The sequence below is a fragment of the Panthera pardus genome, unplaced genomic scaffold, assembly GCF_024362965.1.
Source record: "Panthera pardus isolate Hobbes unplaced genomic scaffold, ASM2436296v1 HiC_scaffold_25, whole genome shotgun sequence".
Taxonomy (NCBI): Eukaryota; Metazoa; Chordata; class Mammalia; order Carnivora; family Felidae; genus Panthera; species Panthera pardus.
Window position 1 is genome coordinate 22,062,520 of NW_026526821.1, and position 23,652 is coordinate 22,086,171.

At 50.0% G+C, this 23,652-nt stretch overlaps 2 protein-coding genes across 5 annotated transcripts; one reads left to right on the top strand and one right to left on the bottom strand.

Annotated features, from left to right (window-relative positions):
• The first annotated feature begins 280 nt into the window (after positions 1 to 280).
• On the top strand, positions 281 to 19,670 carry BLCAP (BLCAP apoptosis inducing factor). 2 transcript variants are annotated; one of them, XM_019458535.2, is made up of 2 exons: positions 281 to 500; positions 17,704 to 19,670. In XM_019458535.2, exon 2 carries the CDS (start codon positions 17,880 to 17,882, stop codon positions 18,141 to 18,143), a length of 264 nt encoding a protein of 87 aa, XP_019314080.1. In that variant the 5' UTR covers positions 281 to 500; positions 17,704 to 17,879; the 3' UTR covers positions 18,144 to 19,670. The 2 variants fall into 2 exon arrangements, with proteins under 2 accessions (XP_019314080.1, XP_019314079.1); XM_019458534.2 differs by lacking the exon at positions 281 to 500 and adding an exon at positions 9,263 to 9,392.
• NNAT (neuronatin) lies at positions 13,447 to 16,066 on the bottom strand. 3 transcript variants are annotated; one of them, XM_019458537.2, is made up of 3 exons: positions 15,719 to 16,066; positions 14,702 to 14,782; positions 13,447 to 14,466 (listed from the first exon to the last, which is right to left on the bottom strand). In XM_019458537.2, exons 1-3 carry the CDS (start codon positions 15,788 to 15,790, stop codon positions 14,374 to 14,376), a joined length of 246 nt encoding a protein of 81 aa, XP_019314082.1. In that variant the 5' UTR covers positions 15,791 to 16,066; the 3' UTR covers positions 13,447 to 14,373. The 3 variants fall into 3 exon arrangements, with proteins under 3 accessions (XP_019314082.1, XP_019314084.1, XP_019314083.1); XM_019458539.2 differs by having other exon boundaries at positions 14,707 to 14,782; positions 15,719 to 16,060; XM_019458538.2 differs by lacking the exon at positions 14,702 to 14,782 and having other exon boundaries at positions 15,719 to 15,971.
• Positions 19,671 to 23,652: the final 3,982 nt, after the last annotated feature.

Below are 23,652 nucleotides of genomic sequence, written 5' to 3' on the forward strand. Positions count from 1 at the left end.
ACTTCTGAGAATGCTGGACAGACTAAAAGTAGGGTGTGGGGGCAGATGGGTTTTTATTGACCATTCTCCTGCCTGAAACATCAGCTTCTCTCTGACTGTGGCCCTGATAATCCTCGAGATCCCCTCCACCCTCCTCCTGCAGTGTCCAGCCTCATTAATAAGAGGTGACAGATGGAAAGAGGAGGTCAAGGTGATCATGGAATTAGAGTAGGGCTCAGGGAAGACGGGGGAGGTGGCATTCTGACAGGGTTGGTGGTGAGGTGCCCCTCAGACTCGGAGGGTGACGCAACCACCCACAGCCCTCTTAACTATTTGTGTTTGGGACTGGAGATTAGTTTCTGGGATGCCATTAACTGTCAAGCAGGTTGCAGACTGCACAAGAGCACTCAAGCAAGGAGAGACTAAAATCCAGCCGTTGGCCCTTTCACTGTAGAGCCGAATCCACCCAGAGGAAGGGGTGACTTTTTCTGATTCACACAAAGACAACATATGGGCTAGAGGTAAGCCTGTGCATTAAAGACCGGATCTTAGAATGTTATGTGCAAAGCTTAAGTGTTTTATTTTGACTTAAAACATATAAATGTGTATTTACTCTCCAATCTTTTGATATAGGTCCAAGGCCTTTTCTTTGAGGAGTCCACGGGTCGGAATTCCCATTCATTACCTATGTCTATAATTTCTAATTTTGGTGTCTCGAAAGTGGAAGGGACTCTTGTGAAGTGACCCGCAGGCAGAGGTCTTGCCAATTTCTCTCTCACAGCTGTCCTGTTCGTATCTAGTTACAAAGCGCTATTTTTACAGTTTGCCATTATTGGGGCCTCACGGACACCTAGCTAGATCCCAAAGCTTCTGCACGGCTGCCTTTGTCCGTGGGTATTTGCAAGATATTGTTGCTGAAGGGGGTACCAGCGGAAGACCTCACGTGCTGCCACCTTACTGGTATCTTTCCTCTACCAGTTTTTCAAGCTAGCATTTATCAAGCATTTACTAGATGCCAGCTGGATACTAAATATTTTTCATGCGTTTTCTGCCACACTAGGAGGTCAGATCTGTCAGTCCCATTTTACAGGTGAGGACCCTGAGGCATAGGGAGAGGGAATGCTTTGCCTTGTTTTCTGACTGCACAACTCCTATGTTGACTCAGTTCTAAGACATATTTTTTTTCACATTGCTAAACTTAGGATGTCGACGAAATTTAGAATAAATGAAGAAGCCATGATGTGTAAACATGCTTTTAAAAACTTGTAAACTTTTAGTCTGAAAGCATTTCAAACTTACAGAAAAAGGCACAAGAATACTGCAAAGAATTCCCATATGCCCTTGACCCAGAATCACATATATTATTAACATTTTGCCACATTTACTTCAAATTCTCTCTCTCTCTCTCCATATATATGAATCATTTGAAAGTAAGCTACAGACATCATGCCTCTTTTCCCCTAAACATTGCCCAAGAACAAGGAATATGCTCTTACACAAACATAGTATAACTATTAAAATCAGAAAATTTAACACTGAACAATATACTATTATCTGGCTCATAGTTCATAGCCTACATTCAGATTTTGCCAACTTTTCCGGTAACGTCCCTTATAGCAGATTTTTCTAGCACCAAATTCAATTCAGAATTACATGTTGCATTTTGATGTTGTATCTCTGTCATCCCTTTTAAATTCCTGTCTTTCCTTTCTTCCCGTTGACATTTTTGGCGAGTCAGGCCAGTTACTTTGTAGAATGTCCTAAATTTCAATTCGTCGGGTTGTTTTCTCACGATTTCATCCAGGTTACACACTTTTGGCAGGAGGACCAGGTACGTGATAGCTTCTCGGTATATCCCATTGAGAGGCACATATGTTGGCTTGTCCCATCAGTATGATGTTAACCTTGAACACTGGGCTAAGGTGGAGTCCATCAGGTTTCTCCACTATCGTGATCGCTCTTCTTTTGTAATTAAAAAGCCATTTGGAAGGAGACACTTTGAGACTGTGAATATTCTTCTAGCAAACTTTCAACAGTTTTAGCACCCATGGATGATTCTTATTCCAATTTACTGCTATTACAGTTGCAAAGTTGTGATTTTCGTATGCTATCACCCCTTCTATATTTATTAGCTGGCATTCTGCTATAGGGAAGATGTCTCCTTCCTCTCCCATTTATTTCAAGAGTAGAGACTCATGGATTCTTCTCACATTAGTCAGTGGGAAATAATGCATTACTGTCATTATTTATGCTGATGTTTTATTGTCACTGAGGCAGGATATGAGCCCCGGTCCATCTGATGGCAGAACCTATGTTCCAGACCACTCTTCTATGCTCCACTCTGTTTACTAGCTTTTACCTTGAGCACACTGCCTAAATTCTCTAAAACTCAGCTTTAATACTGGAAGGATCTAAGAGACACATGTGACACATGACTGAGATTCTAAAGGGAAAGTCTGTGGCATTGGCCCTCTGCTGGGTCCTAGGACAACCCTTGTTCCCTGCCAGGCCCTCAGCACCGTTCTGTTCAGTCAGGTTCAAGTTGCACCAACCTAACACCTGGTCCTCTACTAGGGGCTTTGTATACACAGATGAGTGAGACCTGGCCTCTGCCAGATTGAGGCTGCTCCACACCACTGCGTCCCAGAGAAAAACAATGTGGAATAGAGCCACAGCTGAGCCACGATGGGCTTGTAGCACGAATGAGACATAAACATTTGTGGTCATCAGGCCCTGAGGTTTGGGACTGGTTTGTCCCTGCAGTATAACCTATTACCCCCTGTCCTAGTTTCTGAAAGTACAATTAGGACCAAGGCAGACTTAGTTCCTGCTTTCATGGAGCTCACAGTCTACTTGGGAAGACCGATGCTAACCAAATGAATAGTTATTTAAGCACAATTATGTTAAGGGCTACAAAGGAAAAGCACTTGGTACTGGGACATCATCTAACCAGGGTGCCTGACTTCATCGAGAAAACCAGGGAAAGCTTCTGAGGAAGCAACAGTAAAACTAAGACCTTAAGAATGAGTCTGAGGGGCGCCTGGGTGGCGCAGTCGGTTAAGCGTCCGACTTCAGCCAGGTCACGATCTCGCGGTCCGTGAGTTCGAGCCCCGCATCAGGCTCTGGGCTGATGGCTCGGAGCCTGGAGCCTGCTTCCGATTCTGTGTCTCCCTCTCTCTCTGACCCTCCCCCGTTCATGCTCTGTCTCTCTCTGTCCCAAAAATAAAAAATTAAAAAAAAAAAAAATAAGAATGAGTCTGAGAGGGCCTGGTAAAGAAAGGCAAGTGAGATATTTCAGCAGAGGGAACAGCATGTGCAAAGGCCCTGGGAAAGGGAGCCTTCAGGTTTCCTGCACTTTCCAAGCTTGCTTCTTCAAGTGCCTCTCAGTTCTGTGAGCCCAGAGATCCTACTGATACATTTCCTTTGTGCTTAAATTAGCTGAAAGTCTACTGCTTTCCACCAAAGAAATATACACTGTGTACTTTAGGCAGGAATTTTTGGCTACAGTCTGTACCCAGAGTCAACATCAACCCAAGTCTCTCAAATAAACTCCCACCTCAACAGACTCCTTGGCCAGAAAGAAGTTCCTGTGCTGAGTATATGTGGGCTCATCTGGCTTCTCCAAGGAAAAGTCGAGCGTATCCTTTTGTGCAACTAAGGATCGAAAAGCAATCTGATTTCCTTTTTTTGTTTGTTGGTTTAGTTTTGTTGTTGTTGTTGATTCTTTGGAACAAGGCATCGTTCTACAGAGTGCCAGGGGAGCAAAGCCCAGCAGAGTCTCTCAGCCACACTCCGGCACCCATTACCTCCTCCCATCCCCATGTCGGGGGTAATCTCCTGGCATAACCTGAGCCAAAAAGAAAGAAAAAAGAATCTCTGCCCTCTGGGAGTTAAACTCCCCAAGTCTTCTCTTTCCTCAGCCTTACCCATTTCAGTCAATCCTTCTATTTTTAAAGCCAAAATCCCAGGAATCATCCTCAATTCTTTTATTTACCCCCTCACATTTGAGCAGTCATCCAGTGCCGACAGCCCTGCCTCCAAAATACATCACAAATTAGCCCACCTCCCTGTATCACCACGGTCTCCACCCTGGGCCAAGCCACCACCACCTAGACACTTATCTTGGCCTCCCCACTGTCTTCCCACCTCTCCTCTTGCTCTCCAATCCGTTTACTTTATAGCTAGAGAGATCTTTTAACACAGAGGGGTTAAAAATGCAGACTTCAGGTCCATGTGGCCTGGAGTCAAATTGAGCTCGATCACCTGTGGCTGTGTGGCCTTAGGCACTTGACTTCATCTCCCCGAATCTTCTTTTCCTGGTCTTTAAAATAAAGATAATACAATCTGTTCTTTATAGAATTACACTGAAGATTAACAATGTCAACGCTCAGTGTCTGGCACACGGGAAGAGCTTAATACATCATTATTGTTCCTATCATTAATGGGTTGAGGACAGGAAGAATATTAGGCACTTGCCCACATTACCACTAGATGTCGCCAGAGTCCTTGCTAAAATAGCAGCACTTGTTTCCCAAGTCTGGAGCAAAAACAAAACAAAACAAAAAAAACAAAAAAAACCTTAGAGTTGGAGAAACTGAGGAAAAAACCAGCAGGGACCTCTCAAGATCATGAAAGCAGGTCCAGGATTCCAAGCCACTGGTCCTGCCCCCTTAAGGATGGCAAATTCCACACCAGGGCTCCCACAGCTCATCCTGCCCCTGGAATAACCTGCTATCCATTTGAACTAACAGGTACCCGTGAGTGCTAACTGCGCGACAGGACCCATTCTAAGCATTTTACAATATGAACTCACTGAATTGCCAGAAATAACTATAAGAGGTAGATTCGAATGTTTTCTTCATTTTATGGATGGGAAAAGTGAGGCACAGGGAGGGTCAGTAAGTTGCTCAAGGACACACAGCTAGAAAATGCAGAGTGGGATTAAAACCCTGGCATTCTGGCTGCAGTCTGTGCTATCCTAGAGCTTACTTCTTTGGTCACCTTGGCAATAATGTTAATTATTACATTTTAAATCTTTTGATATCACATAGCTTCTTTGATGATTTAACAGATCACTGCTGTTCCATTACAGGTTACCTTTCCCCAGTCTATGTCTTGGGAAGGAAACAATGCTGATTTTCAGAAAAAGCGATTGTCAAATGGTGTGATTACATAGGAAATTAAGTATTGTAGTTTCACAAAACATCACTCTATAAACAACATAACCTTTTGCTGATTCTTCATCATTTAGCCCTAAGTTTGCTATCCAGTCCCAACAGAATTCCATGGACTTGGTCACTGGCTAAATTGGAGGCTTGGAGGACAAATGAGAAAGGAAGGAGCTTGGCCAGGTCTTTAATTCATTCACTCATTCATTCATTCCGCGGTGACCGCGTCCTACTCCCTGCCTGGCCCTGTACTAGGCTCTGAAGCCAAGAAATGACCCCTACATTAGCCCTGCCCTCAAGGAGCTCACAGTCCAGTGAGAGTTAACAGACAGGAAGTACGCACACATTGGCCCTGCTTAATTGACCGTCTCCCCAGACCGTCTGTAGATGGAGTTTGTCTATTCCCTCCATTCCTAGCATAGTGCCTGGCCCATGTTAGGTACTAGATAAATGTTTGCTGAAATGAATACAAAAGCTCCATGGAGCAGGCAGCAATTCGATCTGGGGCTTTGAGGATTAGAAAACTCTTGACAGGTGAAGACAGAGGAGAGGACACACCCTCTCAAGAGGAAGAACGACAGGGTCATTGTAGAAAGATCATCCTGGCTTCTGTGCGGAGGATGATGGCTTTGGGTGAGATGCGGGGCACTTAGAGGCTGGTTCAGGGCCCAGGGGTGAGTGGATGGTGGCCTGGACCAAGGCTTTGGAGGTGGGGACAGAAAAGGCCTGATGGAGGATTGAGGAAGGATGGACAAGCCTTGGGGAGTGTGGAGCAGGGAAAAACAGGAGCCGTGGGTGAGTCTGGCTGTCTGGTGGAGCAGAGCAAGTTGGAGAGGACTTGGAAGGACGTTGAGGTCTGTTGAGCAAAATTTGGGGGCATAAAGACCCTTCAGGTCCCTCAAGTCAGAGCCCAGCTTTGGTGTCATTTCTACCACCTGGAACTGCCGTTGGAGGGTGGAACAGTCTTGTGGATACAGAGGAAGCGAGCCAGCTGGGCAGGAGCCAGCCACATGTGAGTGAGAAGCCCTGCCTCACTTTCTGCAGTTTTCTGGGGCCCCAAGGGGAAGAGGGCTGGCCACGGAGGCTTTGTCAATGCCCAGACCTAGCATGAAGGTTACTGGGAGGCAGAGTCTCTCCAAAAAGTGCCTTCTGATTCTTGCTCGGCAGCACAAACCACATACCGTGGATTGGGAGGACATCGTCCTCTCTTTTATTATATTTTATTTTTCTTGGGCTGTAACACACATAAAGTATATAAAGTCTCCTAATCTTAAGGTATAGCTTGATGAATTTGTGCCCATGTAGTCACCAAGCAGATTAAGATATAGACCTTTTCCAGCATCCCAGAAAAGTCCCTCTTATTCCTTTTCCATCTCTACTCCCCTCCCCGTGACCCAGGTAACTGCTACTCTGATTTCTATCACCGTAAATCATTGTTGCCCACCCTTGAACTTTATATACGAACGGAATCATACTATATGTATTGTTTTTGTGTCTGGGTTCTTTTAGTCAGCTTAATGTCACTGTATGTGATATTAATCCACATATCACATGTCAGTATATTGTACTTTTATATGTATGATATAGTATTCCATTGGACGAACGTGCCATAATTTGTCAGTTCTCCTACTGATGGACATTGAGCTATTTCCAGTTTAAGCTATAAATAAATCTGCTAAAATTCTTTCGTGAGTCTTTTTGTAGACATAGGCACTCATTTCTCTCAGAATGAATACCTAAGAGTGGAAATTCTAGGTCACGGCAGAGGTGTATGTTCGGATTTAGTAGAAACCGTCGGTTATCAGAAGTGGCTGTACCAATTTCCTCTCTCACCAGCTGTATGCAAGAATTTCGGTGGCTGCACGTCCTTGTCTCTACTCCGAGACTCCTCTTTTCTTCCAGTGTTGGATACTGGAACACCAGAGATTGGAATGGGTGCATTGATCCCTCAGCCCATTAGCAGCAAGACAGACAGAGGCCACATCCAGTTTGTTTCTCAGCTGGGGGAGGAGTGGACATCTTGATGTGGATGTGACTCTAGGAACTGGGGTAGTCATCTTATGACCATGAGCATGAAATCATCACGAGGATAGCAGATCAAAGATGGAATTAAACCTGGGAGATGGAATGTCCATGATGACACTGCACTGCCAAGCCACTCAATTAATTTGCCATTGGGTGGCAGCCTTCTTATGTTTAAGCCAATTGATTTGTGGATTTTTTTTTTTTTTTTTTTTTGGTGGTTTTCTTTGTTTGTTTTGTTTTGTTGGCGGGGGTGGGGGACTTATAAAGGATATAGTCTATTAGCCCTCCTTTTAACCAAACCCAGTGGTGCCATTTCTGTCCTCTACAGCAATCAGCCCCACTGAGCACTTTCTCCTTCTTGAAACCTTCTCGTTGGGATCCCATATTCACCTGGTCTTCCTCCTACCTGTCTGGACACTGCTTCTCAGCTTCCTTTCTTGGCTCCTCCTCCTCTGTCTACTTTTTTTTGTTTGTTTGTTTTTTTTTTTTTAATCTATCTTCCCTCCCTTGGGATCTCATCCAGCATCATGATCCCATCCATCACCTGTGTGCCGATGTTACCCAAATATGAATCTCCAGCCCAGACCTCTCTTCTGAGCTCATCTCATATGAAAATGCCTGTTGACCCTCTTCACCTAGATGTTGCCCAGGCATTTCAGATTTGCCTTCTCAAAGTCAAACTCTGTATCCTCTCCCTCAATTTGATCCTTCTTCAGGTTTCACTACCTTAGGGAAGGGCTCTTGACTCCTTCCTACTCAAGGCAAAAACCTAGATGTTATTGCCATTGCCTTAGCACACACCCACATGCAATCTTTCATCCTTTACTTCTCTACCTCCCCAAACCGCCACCCTGAGTCATTGTTACTTTGCAGCTAGAAAGTTGCAACAGCCTTCTAACTGGTCCCCCCACACCTGCTCCCAACTGTCTTCCAAGCCATGCAGCCAGGGTAGCGTTTCAAAAATCCAAATTTGTTATCATTCCCCTTATGAAAATGGCTCCTCATTACTCTCAGGATAAAATCCAAATTCATTTGGTACCATTACCTGCCCTACTCCTTGCTCATCCCTCATGCCCCTCCCCCCCCCCCCCCCCCCGCCCCCAATCCTTCCCACCTCATCTGGCACAAATGGTTCTTTCTGCTTAGTGCATTTCCCCTCTTACTCTTGCCCTGCACAACTCCTAACTGTCCTTGGTTTCTCAATCTAAATGCCAGCTTCGCAAGGATGATCCACCCTTACCCTCACCCTATGGCAGGACCCCATTCATTTTTCATAATCCTCCTTACTTTCCCACCGCGCATCCCATGCTGCATAACTATATATTGATTTGATTAATATTATTGACACATAGTGATTATTTGGTGACTCTCTTTCCTCCTCCACCCGCCGCCCCTACACTTCACCCCACTAGAATGGCAGGTTGGAGCAGTGTCTAAGCCACCCTCCACTCCACTTGCTTTTAGCAATGCATTTAACAGAGAGTAAGCGCTCAAGGAATGCGCTTAATTAGCTGATAAATGACTCATTCAATCCCCCATAACAACGCTGTGGAGTAGGCATTTCATCAGACCTAGGGAAGCTGGGTGAGAACCCGGGTAGGCAAGTTGCCCGAGGTATAGTGAAAGCGGAGGAATCAGGTCCTGCCCCACGTCTGGTCTTAAATTCTGAACCTGGTTTTTCCGCTCCTGAACTTTGGCCGCTTGGTGAAAGAGCCAGGGAGGGGTAGGACTTTGAGCCACAGGAAGGTTTTCCCGGATGACACGGGTGATCCGCATGGGGCATTGGAATCAAGAGTTCACCCACGGAAACTAAGGAACGCCCCCTCCGCTCTCGAAGAGTAAGGATCACAATCTGCTGCATATGCATGAGGGGACCATGAAACCGTGATTCGGGACTACCCAAGACGCGCCTGATTGAAAATTCTTCGGGCTTGAACACTTGAGAACCTCCAGAATTCCTCACACATACATAGAAAGTTTTCAAAGGCTCATATAAAGCGGATGTTGAGGGAATATCGGGTGAGGACGACCCAGGTTTGGGTCTTTTGATCAGGCGTCTGCTGGAGGCAGCCCGATCCCAGGAGGGGTCCTCGGTCTGCTCCACTAGAAGACGAAGGGGGCGTCTCCCCGGCTTCCTGCGGCGTCGGCGGAGAGCTGAGGTGGAGGCAGGCTGCGGCAGCGAAGGCGACAGTGGCGGAGGCGCCATGGCAGGGCTCGCAGGTACCGTGGCGTCGGCCTCCTGGGGACGGGATAAGAGGCCCTCAGTGCGGCGGTGCCGCCATGTTGTCCCCTCGGGGTCACCTTAGGCGTCGCCCGGTCCCTTTCTGGGGTTTTCCTTCCGCGCACCCTGGGGGCCACCCCTGTCCGGTGTCACGTGATTGCCCTGTGTGGCCCCAGCCTGGGCCTTGGGGGTCCCTTTCCGGCCCGAGGGCGGGTCACCGGACCCCTGGGTCTCGGTCTGGCCTCCAAGGTCAGCGCTCGCCTGTCTGTTCCCAGGAAGTGACAGACAGAGCCGGGGAGCGCGGAGCTGAGGGGCGCGACTACCGCGTCTTCGGCCCGGGGCCCACGGCAGGGGTCCCGGGTTCTGAGAGTCCTGCCACTCTGTCCCCGCCACTTAAATCGCATTTTTTAAATCAGAAGGGGCGTGGGGGAGAGGGGAGAGAGGGGTCTTCCCCACACATACAGGCACCCGCTTTGGTGTCTGAGGTGATGAGGTAATAGGTTGACGCTCTGCCTTGAGTCGCGGGTGCTTCTCACTCCCTCGTAACTTTTCAGGTCTGGACACCCGTTCCCTTTTCTCCAGTGTATATGGGGAGTGGCCCTCAAGGGCAGCTGAAGGAACGGAATGCCTGGCACACCCGTGGCCTAGAAAGAAGAATGGGGGCTGGGGAACAGTTGCTTTTTCCTTCCCCCTTCCCCCGTCCCAACCTTCTGTAAATTCCTTCCAGGCCTCCGTGTTCCTTTTCAACGCTAAATGTTGGGACAGCCTGGGGTCTGTCCTGGGGAGGAAATGATCTTTCTGTTTATAGGTTCGGATCGTGTTTTATCCCTTTCAGGGAACTGGTGTGTTGGGAACAGCTTCTGTTTGCCCTGCCTGACACGGTCCAACCATCCCCTCAGCCTTCTGGACGGCAACACCAAAGCCAGGACCAAAAAAAAAAAAAAAAAAGTTCCAGCTTAAGTGCTAATGCCAAGTGTTAGATCTTGTCTGTGTGTTTGTTTCAAATCAGACAGACTAATTAATGTCAAACAAATCTGTTAGAAGATTCAGAGGCCTGGTCAGTTTCCAGTGACCAGATCAATTCCATAGCTGAAATTGGTCTTGTTAGAATTGCTGCCAGAAACAGCTTAACCTTTTATCTGTAACGTGTTGTTTCAGAGAGGAATCTGGAAGTCTGGGTTTGGCTGTCTTTTTTGTTGTTCTCTTATCTTCGAAACATATGCATTCCATTTCAAGCCTGTCACTGTGTGCTATATACCAAGGATCATGCGTTGCCTGCCTCTTTGACTTCCTGTTCTGGGAATGCTCAGGAATCGGGATCCTGCCGGGGGTACGGGCCCTGTGGGAGGGAGAAGGGGCGGAAGGGAGGGCGGACCAGATCCTTCTCAGAGAAGGTGGTGACCTGTCTCTGGGGCAAATAGAGGAAGTCAGAGGTCACCAGGGAAAAAGAGCGTGTTGCTAAACCAGTGTTTTGTGTGGTGTGTGCACGCTTGTGCACATTTAAATCTCGGGGGGTAAAACTAACTGCAAATTCAGAATTTCACTTTAGGATGCTGGCTCCTGAGTAGACACAGTTTGAAAATAGGTGATCTAGCACATGGCTCTCGGCAAACCTGCTCCCTCATCCAACCCAGGTGTAATGAGCTGTGGCTGTCCTGCATGAAGCTTGGGAAACGCTCCGCCCCCTCAGTCACAACCCAGATGCTCCACGGATAGAGATGACACTGTCACATAGCACCCCACACCTCTGAAAGCCACGGTACCCAAGCCCTCCTGGAGCTTAACCTGACTGCTTAGGCTGAGATACTAACATCTTCTTGGGGTATTAGTGCCAAGGATCGTGCCCGTTGGTGTCCTGCAAAGCCATTCCAGTCCCCTCACAACTCATCTGCTGTATCCTTGGTCTCACAGGGGCAAAGCCTTGTGGTGGTGGCAGAAACAGTTTAGGAAGAAGGGAGGCCTGTGGACTAAGGGTCTTGCAATGAAACTCTAGTGATTTTCAACTTCTATCATTGCTCTCTATCAGAATAAAATGTTTTCATGGTACTGCTTCTGGAAAAATTTTTGTAAACAAGGTGTGTCTGGGCCAGACTTCTAGGCACCACACAGGAATAGAAAGTGAACGCATTCCCTCTGTCTTCTCCAGTGGGCTGTGTTTGCTGCCAGAACATGAGGGTTTGGGGGATGAGGGGTGAAAGTGGAAGAGTAGACATTGCACACTCAAGCTACCCATGTGGATGCAGGCCACCAGGACAGCCCTTGCCTGGAAGTCTGTCATCTCACCATGCCACACGGATGGACGGATGGACAGATGGAGCGGCCCCACAGGTGGGCTTTGCCAAGATTATCTAGAAAGCCCCCGGGCTGCCAGCAGCCTCCTGGCTTTTAAAGGGGGCACAGGAGGCTAAGGGGAGAATGCTGTGTCCAGAGCAGCCAGACCCTTGCATGCCCGTCTACCTGAACCTGGCTGCCTTATAACTGGGCTGAGGTTAGAGCATCTGGGACAGTGGGGCTGTGGGCACACCCCTCGAAGGCTCTGAGGGGAGGCAGCCTTCATTGAAAACACATGGGGAAATGTTCATGGTTCTGTGGGTTTAGTGTGGAAAACCACAGAAACTCCCAGTCGAGGCCTGCCAAGGTACAGCTTCGGAAGGGAGGTGTGGGCATTGCCTGCTGATGAGTCACCCCGGGGCAAGAGGAGACCTGTCTCACCTTCAGGCTATAGTACAAGCGGGAGCCACCCAGCCTAAGGAAGATGGAGTCTCTCATTATACATCCCTACCCCAATCCTGAGGAGTCCTGATTGGCACTTTGGTGACAGAATGTTTCTAGAATCCTGGAGTTCACTGGGATCTTAGCAGCCCTTTTACAGAGGGGAGCTAAAGGTGAGGGGTAGGAGGTAACCTGGCCAGCTTCCCTGGGCTGATTGATGATAAAGCCCAATACCGGAACTGAGGTCTGCCCCCTCCACCCACGTAATTCTCTGATGCTGTACTGAAGTTATAGATGCCTCTAGAGGTGGTTGCAGTGGGTTTAGAAACAAGGGGGTGCTCAGAAGAGGGGAAACATTATCTGGCTCAGGGTGGGCAAGGTGCTTTGTGCCCCAGAAGTGTTTGTGACAACTGTGACTAAGGGATTTGAGGAAGTGGCAGAGAGAGAGAGATTTATGGCCCTCCAGATTCTCCCTTGGTGTTGACCCAGGAACAGGTGTATAGTGACAGGGACACATGAAGCCAGAGACAAGGCTGAACAGGCGGCAGGGCCATTTGGTGAGGCAGTCAGCTGACCATGCGAAAGGAGTCCTGAGTCACTCAGGAGTGAAAGAGGGGAGAAAGAAGGAGCCAGCCAGCCCACCCACCCTGACATGACAGGGGAGAGCCCAGGGCCAGGGACCTGGTAAGCACCCCTAAAAATACGGAGGCTAATGCCTACAGAAGTGAAGAACCCACTCATGGAGAGATCTGGAGAGTAGTAGCGGGGCAGGGCAGAATGCCCTTGCAGTGGTCCTGGTAGAGGTTATACGGCCTAGAGGGATAAGCTGGGCAGGGGAGGCACCACACCATACCTCTTATCCCATACTCATTAAGCCAGTGCCTACCCTGCCAGTGCCCATTTCCTTGGGGCTCCTGGATGGAGATAAAATTTTGTGTTGTAAAGTCCTGATCGTCCCTTGGTCCTTAGCACCCCATCTTGAGGGCTACTCCCACCTGTTGCCTCCCATCTTTCCTGATTACCTGCTACAGCCCCTTATTCCAGGACAGTGAAGGCACCCACCCCTCTGGGTAGGGGAGATGGTCCCTGATTCTGAGACCACAAACTGAGATGTAGACTTTTCTCTTTGGAGTGGGGGAAGTGGTCCTTTTTCTCAAAACAGCGTTAAATGAAGTTGGAACTGAGTGTGTGAGGGTCCCAGCTTATTCCCATTTTGTTGCCTCCCCCCTCCCTCCCTCTCCCAAGTAGTGTGCCGCCCCCCCCCCCCCCGCCACAGTGGGTGCATCAGCCTGGTCTTAGGAGTATGTTTCGAAGCTGCAAAGGAGTCACAGGAGACAGCTGTTTGGTGCACCTCCACCACCCCGCAGGGTCCTAGGACACTGTGCGAGATGGGGGAGGTACTGGTTTTTTATTTTTTGTAGAGGTGGTCCCTGTCCTCCAGGAGCTTACAATCTAGCTGGGGAGACACAACTAATGCACACTTATACAATCAGTACAATTAGCGATTACCACAATATTGACCACAACTGCGTGAGACCAGGGAAAGCAAGATCAGTGAGGGGCTAGGGGCTCGGAGAAGGTGTTTTAGTAAAGATGGGACTCATTTACTGGTTGAATAAGTCCAAATTTAGTGACATTTCTTTGGGGTGGGCTTAGAAGGCAGTGGCGGGGGGGGGGAAGGGGAATCGAGGGAGCAAAGGCAGCAAGGCTGGAATGCACGTGTTGTAGGCAAGGGACAGTGAGAGGGCCCCACTCTATTTCTTAACCCTCTTCCCTCACTCTTGCCCTCCAGTCCCGCCACACAGGCACGCAGTTGGCGCCTTGTCTGCTGCATCGAGATTCAGGGCTTCCGCTGGTGATGATGGAATGTCCATTCTGCTGGCTGGTATGGTTGTCTGGATCTCTGTGGTGGGGCCTGCTGGCATGGCCATGGCTGCGGGGCTGGGTTGGCGTTGTCCCGACTTGGTCCAGATCAGAATGCATTGCCTGTGCCCAGATCTCGGGGGTCTGCTCCCCCCACCCCCCTCCTCCCTCTACCCCACCCAGTGGTCAGAGGGGCGCAAAGGGGTTTGGAAGGGATCTGGTATTGTCGTCATTGTCGGTGCTGCTTCTCCGGGGGCCTACCGGCCCCTCACTGACCTTGGCAAATGCTCCTCTGGCGAGAGAGCACAGGGGACCCCCCATTCCTGCGCGGCACTGGCTCCCATGCTGGCCGAGAAGCACAGGAGCACCTGGTGACGCGGCCGCCCAGGGCTGGGGGTTGGGGCCTCAGTTGGGGGCTCGCTGCCGGCGCTCTCCCAACACCTGCCGCCCGGTCCTCGACACCGTGTACGCCAGCTTCTGCAGAGAGTACCTGAACACCTGCGGTGAGAGACCCAGGACCTGCCCTTAGAGGCAGGTACCTGCAGCGAGTCTGCAGCGCTGCCGTGCCCGCCCCCGCCACCTCCCCCCCCCCCCCCCCTGCCCCGCCTGCCTGTCGGACTTCGAGAGGCAGGCGCGGGCGCAGCTTGTCCACGAGTCAGGGCAGCTGGAGCTTTTCCAACTGTGCTGAAGGCTGCATGGCAGCAAGCTGATTGGACCCACAACTTAGGTATACCTCACTTCTCGCAATGGGCTGTGTCCCTGGAGGATTCCGAAAAGCGAATCCTACCCAGTAAATGCAGCATTCCAGGAACACCTTAAAGGAAATATGCGATTCCTTTGGCAAAGGGATTCCTTTAGCAGGGAATTCTTCCTGCAAGGGGGTGCTTTTAGGGTAAACGATTTTATGGGCAAAGTGCTTTCTTCTGATTTATTAATTTTTACAAAGCACTTTGTCTCTATGATTTCTTTTTTAAATACAGTGAATTGTCCTTTATTGGGAGCGCTTTTTTTCTCTTCCATTTCTCCTGCAAAGAACCTTTTCTAATTGTTTTCTTCAAAGCGCTTTTATCCGATTCATTTTTTCTGTTAGCTCCTTTGTCTAATTTTTTTCTGCAATGCGCTTTTTATCTAGTGCATTTTTTTTCTGCCAAGTGCTTTTACCAGATTTATTTTTCCTGCAATGCGCATTTTCTCTAATTCATTTTTCCCGCGAATTACTTTTCTTTAATTCGTTGTGGGTTTTTTATGAAGTGCTTTTTATTTTTTCTCTGAGAAGTGCCTTTTTCTAACTTATTTCTCATCCCACCTTCGCAAGCGCTATATATGTTTTTAAAAGACAATTTCCCCGCAATGCGCAATTTTTTAAGACGGAAAATTCTGCTATGCGAGGGTAAAGTCTCTTCGCAAAACAGGAGTGCCCCGCCTCCCTCCTGGGGTCGAGTCTGGGTGTAGCGGGTTTTTCTTACCGCGTTGGTCGCTAAGAGCCTTGGCGATCGTCAGTGGCTGGCGCCCGCCGCGCCCCAACTCTTTGTTCCCGGCCGGGCGCGGGCGCACTGGGAAGGGTCTGCGCGTGGAGGAGGGCGCAAGGAACGGGCGGGGGCATGCGGTGCCGACCGCGGCACTCGGGCAGGCAGGGATCGCGGCAATACGGATAGGACGGGTCTGGGAGGCGGCAATTGCGACGTGGGCTTGCCGGTTAAGGGGGCGCGCATCCGGACCCCTCTCCCACCCGGAACCTGGGCACACTTACCTGCAGTAGCACGCGGAAAATGTACCAGCCGATGATGAGCAGCTCAGCTGAAGCTGCCGCCACTGCCGCCATGGTTCCAAGAGTGGTGGGTGAGTGGTTGAGAGCGAGCGCGGTTCGCCGAGGTCCGCCGGTCTCGGAGTCCGCTGTTGGGCGCACTGCCGCAGCCGCCGTGGCCGCGCCTTAAGTATCCGCCCGCCACCCAAGTGCGCATGCGCGCTTGGGGGTGTCCATGAGGAGGGGTGGCCGGGGGCGCTCCTCATTCGCCGGGAGAGGAAAAAAATAATCCATCTGCTCTTTCCACACCGACCCCCGCCTCCTGAGTTCCATCTTAGCCCCTTTCCAGAAGATTCCGCTGTGCCGCTTTTGAATTTTAGTGTAAAATGGAGGGGAACTGCAACTCTTGAGAAGCGCAAAGGGTTAGGGTACGGGATGCACGTCTTTGGTGTGGAACCCCTCCCTCTCCGAGCCGTGGCCTGCAGATTTAAGCCCAGTGTCCCGTGACGCGCCAGAACCCACCTTGGGCATGGATGGGAAACCAGGAAAACATAACTTAGAGATCATCTGCCCCGCAGAGCAAATAAAAGGTGCCCCTTCCTGGAGCCTTGGCTTCACAGGCCCCTGGTCAGTACTCTTCTAATATTTGATGTGCTGTAAGCCTACATTCTCGGCTTCACAAGAGTCCCTGAGCACATAACCTTTCCCTCATTCCTCGCGTCCCGCTTCGTACGGTTACTACCACGGTGACTATTGTAGGAAAGTGAGCCAGAGCATTGAGCTCTAGGCGCAAAAGTGGTAGTCCCCGGGTATCTACCTTGTGGGAGGGATGCAAGAGGGATTGGTGCCTTTGTGTGCGTGGAAGGAATGGGATGAGCTTACCGAGAAGTGGTCGGAAAGTGCTGTGGGATAGTTTTCTGCTGGACAGGTCTTTTCAGCCTCCCTCTTCTGCTCCCCTCCCCCCAGGCCCTGGTAGGTCTTAACACAGCCAGGGAGGCTCTTTGTACCCGTTGCGCTGGGTGGCTGCAGCCTGGAATGGGGTTTTGCTACCGCCACCAGAGGGTTGTGGCTGCCGCAGCTCCATTTCCAGGCACAGCGGGAAGACCTGAACGCCGTCTGGGAGCTCAGCCCCAGCGCACTGGTGGCCTGCCGCTCCAGAGCGCCTCTCCAGCAAGCTGCCTAGCACAGGGGCCAACTGGCATTTGCCCCTGTGTGGATAGAAAATTAATTTTGATTAAAAGCTCACAGAGGTCAGGTTCTATACGGTTGCCAGCAGCAGATGGAAAGTGTAAGTGATCCAAGTGAGGTCGGTGTGGATGAAGTAGCATGGTGATTTTTTTTTTTTTTTTTTTTTTTTTTTTTTTAATGTTGACTTTCGAAGAAGTTGGCTGGTTTGGACAAAATGATGCTGGGCTGCCATCTTAAACAAAATATTTGGTAGTGCCGTCGCTGCGGCTTCGCAGAGCATGCAAAGATCCATTGCCTGCAAACTCCAGCCGGCAGCACGCTGCTCTAGTTCTCCCCTGAGCACCTGCTATGATAGACACTAGATACAGAATCCTATTCTTATTACTTAGGGGTACAGCACTGAGCCCATGGCCATCCATGGCAACCACAGGGCGGTATTGTGAGGTCTGGGCCCTTTGAGGACGGGCTGCAGCCCCAGGAGGCGATACATGATCTCTGCTGGGCAGGGCCCAGGCAAAGCCAGTCCACTGTGCCGGACCTGCCCGAAGAGCCCTCTGGCCCAACCCCGACAAGCCTAGGGGAGACACCCCAGGAGGCTTCCTGGACAGGTGATGTGGAGAGGAGTAGACTTCCATGGGTGGGCAGGGAGGAAAGGGCATTCACATTTGCTGTTGTTAACCATGATCCATTTTCCCAAATAAGTATACATTCTGTTCCTGTTTTTTTTTTTTTTTTTTTTTTGTCTGTCTGTCTGTCTGTCTGTTTTTTGTCTGTTTGTCTGTTGTGTTGACTTTTCTCTTCAGGATCCCTGCTGCCTTGGTGATCCCGGGCTGACAGCCAGAGAGCACAGCGGCTCAGCTCCTGGAGAGTGAGGGTTGAAGAAAGCGGAGGGCAGCTGCCTGCGCCCGCTGGCTCCCATTGGGTCGGTTCCTGCAGCGGTGCCCGGTGGCCTTGGTGAAGGCCCTGCCCGGCAGAGATCATGTATTGCCTCCAGTGGCTGCTGCCCGTCCTCCTCATCCCCAAGCCCCTCAACCCCGCCCTGTGGTTCAGCCACTCCATGTTCATGGGCTTCTACCTGCTCAGCTTCCTTCTGGAGCGGAAGCCTTGCACGATTTGTGCCTTGGTTTTCCTGGCAGCCCTGTTCCTCATCTGCTATAGCTGCTGGGGAAACTGTTTCCTGTACCACTGCTCTGATTCCCCGCTTCCGGAATCGGCGCACGACCCCGGCGTTGTGGGCACCTAACAGCCTGCCCTGTTAGCTTTCCAAGGAAGCAGAAGATGGGAGGGGAGGCATTGACATAGGTCATAAAGCATTGGAGTTTCAAATCCCGCAGCCCCGCGGGTGCCACATTCCTGACGGCGCCTTTTTTGGCCTGTGATGTTTTATCCTTATAATGTGAATAATGGCACTGACCGGTGCTTTTATTGTAGAGTCCTATAGTCGTGGGTGGTCTTGTGATTGTGTGTGTTCTGTCCCCATCTCGGTTCCTCCCCTCGCTCCCCAAGGCTGGCAGGATGGTCACCCCCCTCGCCTCATTCCTGCGAGGAGTCTGCACCCATCCTGGTCAACCGTCCCGGCATGACCTGGGCAGATAAAATGCCAGTCTCGTCACCTCTGTGAGCCCTCCTTGTCAGGGTCTCTTCCCTTCCCAGAATGTTACCAACCCCTCAGTCCCTCTCCCGGTTTCCCTTTAGTTCTCTTCTGCCCCTTTCCTTTTTGGGGGAGCGCCTGTCCAAGACAGGGCTCATTTTTGCACTTATCTCGAATTTAAAGAGATTGCTGACGCCCGAGAGCCTCGCTTTTTCATCCTTCTTTCCCCGGTCAGCAGGCTAGACAGAAACATGTCTTGACTGTTTGTTGTCCACAGATCTCCGGTATTTTCTCCACTTCATTTTTAAGAAAGAAGTAACAGGGACTTGTTGCTCTTTCACCTGGGTTTCTGGGCTCATGCTTACCAGCCCAGCCTCACTTTCTTTGCCCTTCCTCCTGCCTTTCTCAACTGTCCCGAGGAGGGGGGGCCTCATCGTGTCTCCTGTGCATGCTCTGCAGGATTGAGGTGTGGTGTGTCCACGTAGATCTAGCAGTCCCCAGCTGAGTGAATGGAAGAGTACTCGTGTGTTTTTTCATAACAGCCATGATCCCCTTGATAGGTGTTTGAATATATTTTGGTGTGCCGTGAGTGTGTGTGTGTATGTGTGTGTGTGCGTGTACAAATACATGTGTATATTCCTTTTAAAGAAGCTTTATCGAACGTGTTCTCATTTTGAGGTTTAGCAACAGCTAGCTATAGCAGGTGCCGCTGCAGTTTTTATTTAGCATGGGGATTGCAGGGTGACCAGCACGCTGGACTCCGAGGTGGTTCAGACAAGACAGAGAGGAGCAGTGGCCATCATCCTCGTGCCAGGAGCTCCTTCAGTCCTGCGCATATAGACTGGACGTTACGAAGAATACACAGGAAGACTTTGTGACTGTCACTTGCTTTTTGCTTTTTCTGCGCTTCAGTAACAAGTGTTGGCAAACGAGACTTTCTCCTGGCCCCTGCCCACCGGGGACTAGCATGGTTGTCCGTCCAGTCTAAATCATCCATCTCTTGCCTGAGTGGGAAGGGCGGTGGGCCAGGCAGAGGACAGAACTGGAGGCAGTCCATCTAGGGAATGGGACCGTGAGGCCACACTTGTGGAACATTTGGACTGCCATTCTGGAGCTTTTATTTCTGGTGTGTTCGTTGCACAGCTGTTTGAAATGTTTAATAAAGCTTTATAAACTTTATTTTGTGGTTTTATGTGGCTGCAGTCCATTTGGGTCGTGGTGTTGGATTTCTAAGTTGGTGGGGGACAGAGGGTAGCATGGAGGGGCTGAGTCCTTGGCGCCAGAGTACCTTAGCCCGAAAATTTGATCTGCTCTCTGGAGAGCAGATGGTGGGGTTGGGGGAGGGGGAGCAGGGGGCAGGCCAGGCGGTGAACAGGAGGGAGTCTCAAAGTTTTTAGAGATGAGACATTTGTGTTTCTCAGCTCCCATGGCTTCTCGCCTGAAACTGTTTCCCTCCATAGGAGATTTGAGTAACCGATCCCTTGACAAACAACTTAGGACAGCTGGAGCTCTAATCATCAAGGATTTTTATGGTGCTGCTTTTGAAGTAAAAATAAAGTGAAACCCCTTATGGCATTTCAAGTGGAAAAATAAATAAGGCTGGCCTCCAACCAGGGGGCTTACGGTGACGGCTGGAAGTGCGAGAGTGTTGCGGGTCCCTGTCGTTGATGGGCACATGCTCCTGTGACTGTGACCTTTGAGACGGAGTGAGTAGCTTGTCAGGGGCCTGTGCTGGGTGTCCACCTCTCAATGTCTTTTCCTTCTAGAAAACATAACTGGAGCACTGCCTGTCCAAAGCACAGTGCTGTTGTAAGGGTTTATTGAAATAACAGTTATGAAAGGGCTTTGGTAATTTCATAGAAGGTCACATGTTTTACCTAGATTTTTAATTTATTGCTGTAAAGTTTTGTGCAGTTTTCTCCTGCCCTTTTAAACCTCCCCACTGTCAGTTTGTCCCCTTTTTCATTCCCAGTGTTGCAGATCAGTGAGTGCTTCCTCTTTTCTTGACCAAAACTGGCCAAAGATGTGTCCATTTTAAAGGTATTTTCAAAGAACTCAACTTTTATTGACTATATCTTCTGAGTATTTTCTGTCTGATCCTTTTGTGCTTTTATCTCTGAATTCTTCTCTTCTGGGTTTCTGGATATATTTCACGGTTCAGCAAAGTCTTGACAAGGTGAAGAGTCCTACACGTGGAAAGGATGGTTTGTTCAGCAAACATTGACCCCCTGTACTAGGCTTGCTGGGGGTTTCAGGGGCAAGACCCAGACCTGACACTCCAGGAGCACATGATTCTAACCTAGTGGGGAAGACTTAAGAAAATAGACAATTGCAAATTCCAAAAACAAAACAAGCAAAACAAAAAAGGCTTTTGTGGCCCCACTCTCCTGTGGAGACACCTGGATGATAAATGAAGCCAAGATTATTGTTTATTTTGCTCTCCCTCAGAAAGCAGCTTTCTGTTGTAGGTCAAGCCTGCCTAAGAGTTACAAACAGGCCTCCCTCTGAAAGATTTGTGGCCCTTTCCAGCAGGGAGCCTGCAGCCCACTACCCCCCAAGGTGACTGCCAAATCAGCATTCTGTCTGCCCAACAGTGCTGCCTTCCACCTTGGCAAGGCAGCACGGGCAGCACTCTGCCTCCTGTTCCTGAAACACCTTTCAGGAACATGAAAAGTAGATGCCTCTTCCGGAAGAGAGCAGGGGCACCAAGCCTTAGAAAATCCCACTCTGCAATCCCTCTGTTGCTGTGGCTTCTGGTGTGAAATGGTTCCTCACGTACCTGGTAACCACAAGACCCCACGAGGCATTGGTCTGGGCTTCTTTCAGAACCGGTCTGCACCCTGCTCTGGATATCAGTTTCCTTATAGATCAAACGTAGTCTTTGGAGCAAACTGCAACCTGGCCCTAAATACTGGGGATCCTTTTCCCTAGGATCTTAGAGTCCTCCTGAATGCACTTGAGGAAGGTGACTGAGCTCTGAGAAGGTGGCAGTGTCCTTGCAGGACAGGCTGCACATGCTTTATGCTGTAGTCAGTGTACCAAATGAGCCCAGATATGCCTCTGTCAGGAAGCCTTCCTGGACTTCTTCCCTCTGCCTGGAGATCACTTGCCTAGAGCACTTTACTCAGCCCTCTGTTGAGTGTTAGCACTAGTGCTGGTACTCCTGCTCACCAGACTTCTAGCAGTCACTGGGTTCCTCCCATCCCTCAAGGGGGCCTGCATTGTTATTCAGTCAGTGGGTACTTTCAGAATCCTTGTAGGACTAGGCCTGGGGGCCACACAATGGACAAGGTGGAAAGTCCCTGCCATCTGGGAGTCATCCAGGCTAATGGGAAAGGGCAGGACATTGGGCAGATCATCCCACCAAGATGTATAAAACTATGAGTTGTGGCAGATGCTATAACAGGAGACAAACAGGATCTGATGCAGGCCGGGGAGGATTGATGGTCAGGCTGGGACCTGAGGACAAATATAAATGAGCAGTGGAATAATAAATGAGATGTTATTTCTCAGCATTTCATCAAGCATCTCTGTTTTTGCAGATAAAGAAATGGGCTGAAAGTAAAATGAAGGGTCACCAATATCTGGCTGCCCTAGAATCAGCCCTGGAAGGCTTTTGGGTAGAGAGGTCAGGCTGTTCAAAGCTTCGAGGACTGTACTGGGAGGTCCTCAGGGGTCTAAGGCTGACATGCTGGTGACAGGTCCCAAAACTCAGTCCTGAGAACTCTTCAGTCTCCAGCTGACTAGACCCATCACAAACACAGATCTGACAGGAATAGGGGGTAACCCAATCAGAACAGCATTTTTAAAGTGGGGATTCTTTCAGCCAGGACCAGGACAGCACTGGAGCAGTGAAAGCTGCGGGGCTGTTGAGAAGGCCATTGCTCTGTCCAGCTGGTTGGGACCAGGGAGAAGAGGATCTAAGGAGTGATGGTGGGTAGGGAGGTGAAGGCAGGAGGAAGCTGGGAAGGGAGGGGGACAGAGACTGGTGATGGAAGGAAAGCTATAGGGAAGGAGGCCAGAGAATGGTTGTCACCAGTGTCCAGTCTCCCAGCATCCAGCACAAAGCTCACCTGCTCACACCCCGCCCGCCCCATAATGGGTGAAAGGGTCACCATTCTGAAAAGAGGGAAGAACTAAGGAGTGCTCTACTCAGCAAGTGGTGGAAGATGGTCGGGACTCAGAGGGGCTAGTCTAGCCCCAGCCCAGCACCCTTCCTCCCTGGTGTCTTCTCAAAAGCCAGAAGAGGGGCAACTGGTCTGGCAGGCTTCAGAGAGAGAGAAGTCAGTATCTTGAGAAAAACCGATTATAGAGTGGGCTTACTTGGGAAGGGAGGAACCTGGCCAAGCAATAGCTGGAGGCTTCATGCAGAAGCACTTGGTCCCTCTTTGGGGTGTTGGGATTCAAGCAGGGGGTGGGAGTAGACTTGGAGCAAACCTTGAGAGGCGAGGCTTCAGGGAGCCCCAGGCCCTATGCCCTGCGTTTGTGACCACACCTTCCTGAACCTCAGTTTCCTCACCTGTAAAATGGAGGTCGGAACATCTACCATAGCCTGGCTCAAGACATCATCTTCACACATATTTCCTCTCTTCTGTGGCCCTCCACCACCAGCTCTTACTGGGCTGAAGCCTCTTAGGGAAGCGATCTGATCATCCAGCTCTCCTACTCATTCGTTCATGTGGGGAGCATTTGCCAGGCCCTGTGCCAAGCTCTGAGACACTGATGCAGAACAAGGCTGTGCCATCCTTGAAGAGCTCAGCTCAGCAGGAGGGAGGCACCAAGGCAGTCAGATAGGCAGATGATTGCAGTGCCATATCTGGCCTCTCCCCTCTTTTCCTGGGCAGCTGGTGGAGAGTCTACACTTGGCTGGCTCACTGCTTCTTTCAAAGCTAAACCCTCAGCCAATTCCCTGACCTGGTGATTGCAGCCCTCTAAGGGGGCCTGGTCCCCGCCTACCTCCATTTCCCATGTGACTTTGCTCTCCAATGCTCACTCTTCTCCAGACTTCTGTTTCCCCATGTGTATGCCAAGGAAGGGGCCATACCAGAAGCCCTTAACATTTCCAGAGCCATCTTCTGTGAAACATCGGTGAACTTTACCCTTGTTATTTCAGTACCCTTGTTGCTTCTTGGAGATATTGGGTAAAAGAAAGTGTGTTACA